The sequence below is a fragment of the Gigantopelta aegis genome, chromosome 14 (genome assembly GCF_016097555.1).
Source record: "Gigantopelta aegis isolate Gae_Host chromosome 14, Gae_host_genome, whole genome shotgun sequence".
Classification (NCBI taxonomy): Eukaryota; Metazoa; Mollusca; class Gastropoda; order Neomphalida; family Peltospiridae; genus Gigantopelta; species Gigantopelta aegis.
In genome coordinates, this window is record NC_054712.1 from 25021867 (window position 1) to 25027866 (window position 6000).

At 35.0% G+C, this 6000-nt stretch overlaps 1 protein-coding gene across 1 annotated transcript in view; it reads left to right on the top strand.

The window, feature by feature from the left end:
* The window catches only part of LOC121388848, a 51312-nt gene extending 46609 nt beyond the window's left edge, over positions 1-4703 (top strand). The window contains exon 14 of the mRNA XM_041520364.1: positions 1011-4703. Coding sequence (XP_041376298.1) covers positions 1011-2243 — 1233 coding nt within the window. The 3' untranslated portion in view covers positions 2244-4703. The remainder of the gene's footprint in view (positions 1-1010) is intronic.
* The last annotated feature ends 1297 nt before the right edge of the window (positions 4704-6000 follow it).

Sequence of the window (6000 nt, forward strand, 5' to 3'; positions counted from 1 at the left end):
TATTACTGTTTTGGGGATTATTTTACAAGTTTTATTGTTGAAGTATGCCATGTATTTATACTCAAATATGTTAATTTGACACATTTATTTTTTATAACCTATTTTTTTTGGCATTAGAACGGTTTTGGTTATGCGAAAAGGCGTACGATCTCACTCACATGCCAAGACAACAGTCCACTTAGTTAAATGAACAGTCATAACTAATAGTAAAAATGTAAACAATACCAACTACCTGTTGCCTGAGTTTATTTTGAAATCTGGTCACTGGCATTAAGGTTGTTCAAACAATGTTTTGGCGGTGATTAACTTCATGAATATTACTAAGCTTTCCCTTAAAATAGACTGATCTCTGCAGTTCACTTATCTAGAGCAATAGGGACACACCATCATTTGGTACAAAAACCAGTGTACTTTCCAGAGTTATCCTCCTTACATGTATTAATATGGCGGCAAAACGTGATACTTTCAGTTTTATCGTAGTGATCTGTTGTCAGTGTTTATAAATAAAGTTGTTGTCTGTGCACAAAACCATCTGTACAGTATCTATACAGTAACAGTCAAACAGCTTTCACTTTCTACTAAGGGAATATTTCGTTTTGATGCTATGTAATAATGATAGTTTGATTGGAATAGTCTGATCATATTGCGATGTACAAAACGTGAAAACCGAAGTTTGTAAAATAATTTTCTTTTGTTCAAATATTATTGTTCTCATGTGCTGAAAATAAGAAATATTTCAATATTTATAAGTAGTTTTTCATGGGTCGACTTATAAACGGGTCAATAAAAAAATACGTTTTCAGGGCTTGAAATTAGGGACTCGACTTATAGCCGAGATCGACTTACAGGCGAAGATATACGGTAGGTGATAAAACCCCAGTAAGTTGTTTTAATAACAGCAAGCAATATTTTTTTTTTATAGATTGGTCTCAACACAGAACATCAAGTAAATAATAGCAGGTATGTTAACTCATTGTGTTATAATTCTGTACCTGTTCTTTTTTCCCCAGGCATTCATGTGGTCTCAGCCCGACGATGCGATGATTTCACCTCCGTCGTACGAAGAAGCTACCAATGCCACTACGACTGACCTGCCGAGACTGAACACCACTGAGCACGCCCACGATGCCTCGCTGAGTTCTTCGAGTTCCGTCGAATCAGGTCATCCACGCCCCCGCATTCTACCCCCATCCTCCGACAGCTCGACAGACGACTCTCAGACCAGTCACACACGGGCAGGCTCTTACTCCGACTCAGACTCCACCATCAACGAACAGAACAGTTACCACGTTACCAACGGCACAGTGGTGGTCGGGGGAGTGGAGTCATCCCACGGTCAGCATCAGCCAGAAAGTCAAGGTCATAAACCAGTGGACGATTCGTTCATTGTTCCTGTGAGTTCGGCAGCCTTGGGGAATAAGCCAGAGAATCAGTCGACATCAGAGAGTCAGTTGGTGGTGGAGAGTCAGTTGACGTCTTCTCCTGCGGAACCAGAGAATGGCGCAGCAAGCAGCCCTTTGATGTCTCGAGGTAGCGGAGGACACGTGAATGGAACTGAATTGAAAGACACGTCTGAGAGGACAAGGATGAAGGATCAGACCACAGTTGGTGGAAGAAATGATGGTGGCTCGGATAGACAGAGTTCTGCTGTTAATGAACATTGCGTTGCCAGTCCGTCTTGTACAAACCACACTGATTCATCAAGGTCTGTTATTGGCGAGAGTTCCCCATCAGGTAGAGGTTATGCTGATTCGTCGAGATCCGACAATGGCCGTAGTTCCCCGTCCTATACAAACCACAATGATTCATCAAGATCCAATTTATCAAGGTCCACAAATTGTTCAGACAGTACAGATTCGTCAAGAACCGCTGTAGGCCCAAGTTCCCCATCTCGTACAGATGGTGCCGATTCATCGAGATCTGTTATCAGACGGACTTCCCCATCACGTACAAACCGTGTTGATTCGCCTCGATCCGTCACCAGACCAAAATCTTTTTCAGAATTGGATCATCCTGCTGTTGACTCATCTCGATCTTCAGTTAGTCCATCTCTAACAAATCATGTCGATTCATCTCAACTGGCTGAGGGTGGGAATCGTACAAAACGTCCATGCAGACTGATTGTGTTGGTGTATCTCAGCGTGTTAGTGGACAGACTTCAGATGCAGACTGTGAAACACAGTTGTGCTCGACACAGAGTCCAGGTTGTGAGGTGGGAGTTCCATCTCACCAGGAGCAGATAACTCCAAGTAGAGTGGCGCCACCGGAAAGACGAGAAAGACGCACAGTGTTGACCAGGGAGATGCTGTTGTCATTCCCAAATAATGTTGATCATGATACATTTGTGTGAAGTCTTTACTGGTCATTCAAGTCTATACGTACATTTGTGTGACGTCTTTACTGGTCATTTAAGTCTAATACATATATTTGTGTGAAGTCTTTACTGGTCATTTAAGTCTATATGTACATTTTTGTGAAGTCTTTACTGGTCATTTAAGTCTAATACATATATTTGTGTGAAGTCTTTACTGGTCATTCAAGTCTATACGTACATTTGTGTGAAGTCTTTATTGATCATTTAAGTCTAATACATATATTTGTGTGAAGTCTTTACTAATCATTTAAGTCTATACGTACATTTGTGTGAAGTCTTTACTGATCATTTAAGTCTAATACGTACATTTGTGTGAAGTCTTTACTGATCATTTAAGTCTAATACATATATTTGTGTGAAGTCTTTACTAATCATTTAAGTCTATACGTACATTTGTTTGAAGTCTTTACTAATCATTTAAGTCTATACGTACATTTGTTTGAAGTCTAAACTGAAGATTTAAGTCTATACATTCTATACATTCTATAGGTTTTTGTTTGAATGTTGTATCATAATCATGGATAATTGTTCAATCATCGTTCCCCAAAGAACACCCATTTGTGATTTAGTTAAGGCTTTAAAAAAATGTTTTCTTTTTACATGAATATTTATATGAAATGTTAAATAGTTTCTTGTTTAATGTAAAATGGTTTCAGGGTACAATTCTTTGATACACATATCAGCTGTATCAGCAAACTGTGATGTTAATCTACATTGGTTATCAGCAGTTCAGTACTTTATTGTGTTATCCATATGGTTAAACATACCCATGCCCTGAACATATAATTCCCTGTGAAACAGCTTTCATGTATGACTTAATTTAAGTGAGTTTTATTCATTTATAAAGGTTTATTTTATTTCACATATAATATGCTATTTTTAAAAAAAAGTTTTTGAGTTAAAAATTTTTTAAATATACATGTATATATATAATATTATATATCTTATTCTATTTAAAACCACATTGGTTTTGGTGCGTCATTCCTGATGTAGTGTATTATAGATCAGGGTAACTTCCATTATTTCTAAAAGGTTCATTATGGTAGTATATTTCTCATCTGTTATTCAATCAATATTTTATATATGAAATCTTGTTACTATGTATAAAGGGAATTAAATTTTAAAGAAAAGTTGACATGTTTGCTTTGAGAAAGCTTTTAAAAATATTTTAAATTTGTTATTATGCTCATTTGCTTTTTCTTCCTGTGCAATTGGTGTTGTTACTGAAGTGTTGTTTCTATTCAAGTGTTGCTGTTTAGCTGGTCTATGCAAGAAATCACTCATGCCCCTAGAGATAACTTTTAGTGATAAAGGTTTAATCTATATGGCCTGTTTAATTTTTAAATTACTTTTTTTTTAAATCGATGTTGCCATGATTTTTAGTATAGTTTAAAAAATCAGTTGTGTTTTCAACAAAATGTTTTAAGTATGGTTACTATAACATATCTGCTAATGGACCCTCTTGTTACCCATACAGGTAGTTACAGAGAATACTACATCAGTGGGCATTAGGTACCATTTACCTTACGAGTTGTTTTAAAACATAGCTAATGAGCAAATGTGTTAAATAACAGTGCAGTCCATTTCCGGTTAACTTTTACGTCACAGTGCAATCAATTGTGATCATGCTTTTTATCATTGGATGTTAGGTACAGCCAATTGTATGTCTTTAAATCGATAATACACATATTATTGGTATGTGTTATCAATTTAACTAGTTTGGTTTTGTACAACAGTAAAGCTACACCACTTTATAGGGAGCATTCACCCTGTGCGCTACATCTTGACAGACCCACAGCAGACTGACTAATAAAATGTTTGTCATACAGTTTCTCTTTGAAGCAATATGTAGGAGTATATTATTATTGTAGGTATATGCAGTGACGTTATTTGAATAGTGATGTCATTTGAATTTGAAAAATAACAACAGTTCATTGCAGCTTTTTAGATATATTTTTCCCTACCAAAATAATTGTTAGTTTCATATTGAGCAACAATACCATTTACATTTATGGTATGGGTCGAATTTACAAGGCCTGTTTTTCTTAAACTCAGGTGTTTAAGCATTGTAAATGTATGTAGTTTCACACGTGTAAGAGGTAAACAGGTGTTTAAGCATTGTAAATGTATGTAGTTTCACACGTGTAAGACGTAAACAGGTGTTTAAGCATTGTAAATGTATGTAGTTTCACACGTGTAAGAGGTAAACAAGTGTTTAAGCATTGTAAATGTATGTAGTTACACGCGTGTAAGACATAAACAGGTGTTTAAGCATTGTAAATGTATGTAGTTTCACACGTGCAAGACGTAAACAGGTGTTTAAGCATTGTAAATGTATGTAGTTTCACATGTGTAAGAGGCAAACAGGTGTTTAAGCATTGTAAATGTATGTAGTTACACGTGTGTAAGACAAACAGGTGTTTAAGCATTGTAAATGTATGTAGTTTCACACGTGTAAGACAAACAGGTGTTTAAGCATTGTAAATGTATGTAGTTTCACACGTGTAAGAGGTAAACAGGTGTTTAAGCATTGTAAATGTATGTAGTTTCACATGTATAAGAGGTAAACAGGTGTTTAAGCATTGTACATATATGTAGTTTCACACGTATAAGAGGTAAACAGGCTTTGTAAATTCGGCCCATTATTTTTATTTTTCATAAATGTGGAGAAGTATGAAGTTCAAATTAAATGAAAGATGAAATTGTAACATTGTACCATGCATCAAATATGACATTAAAATTACAGTTAGATACATGTATGTTATATTGATTGTGTATGAACATTGAAGCTAAAGTGAATGTTCTACCGTCGACCTTTGGCTAGGTACTATACAGCCTGGGTACAGGGACTTGTAGCGATCTTTACAGCAATATATATATATTGTATACATGCAGATAGACTTGGTGCACTGCCTTATAAATCACTACAAGTCCCTGTGGGTAAATCACATGAGTGGCCTATATTTACAAAGCAATTAATATATTTTTAGTAGTTTGATATATCCAGACAAAGGATATAATTTTTAAAACTTTTTTTAATATACTACATGGTGCAATTAAGTAACAGTTTTTGTTTTATAGTCAACGACAGTCACTTTTCGGACCCTTGTTTTGGCTTCATACACAATAAATAAAACATATCCAACAGTAATTTTTTGATATGACAGATTTTGACAAAAGGTACTTTTTATTTCTTTCATCATTTAAAACTTAAACTTAATATTTTGGCTAGAATTATTAAAAATAAAAACATACTGACCTGTAAACAGCATTGTCTGCTTGTTATAGAAATTCGACAGGTGTCAAGGTTAATAGACCAGTTTTTGTTTTAATGTGGCAAAGCATTGTAATAATATAGCTAATTTTGATTTTCAATTATGTCAGTATTCCAGTCACTTTGCATCTCCTTAAAATGACCATAAACTGAGTACATGATGTTTCTTTTTTAAGAATGCTGGAAAAATTCCAATGCAAAATTGCTATTGAATTTTGTTTGTTTGAACATTACTAATGCACCTGAATGTGTTTGAAGAAAATCTTGTGATTAAAAAATTGTACCTTTTACGAAATATGGATTTCAAGTGAAATTACGGTAAGATATGCTATATTTACTGTGTATGAAGCCA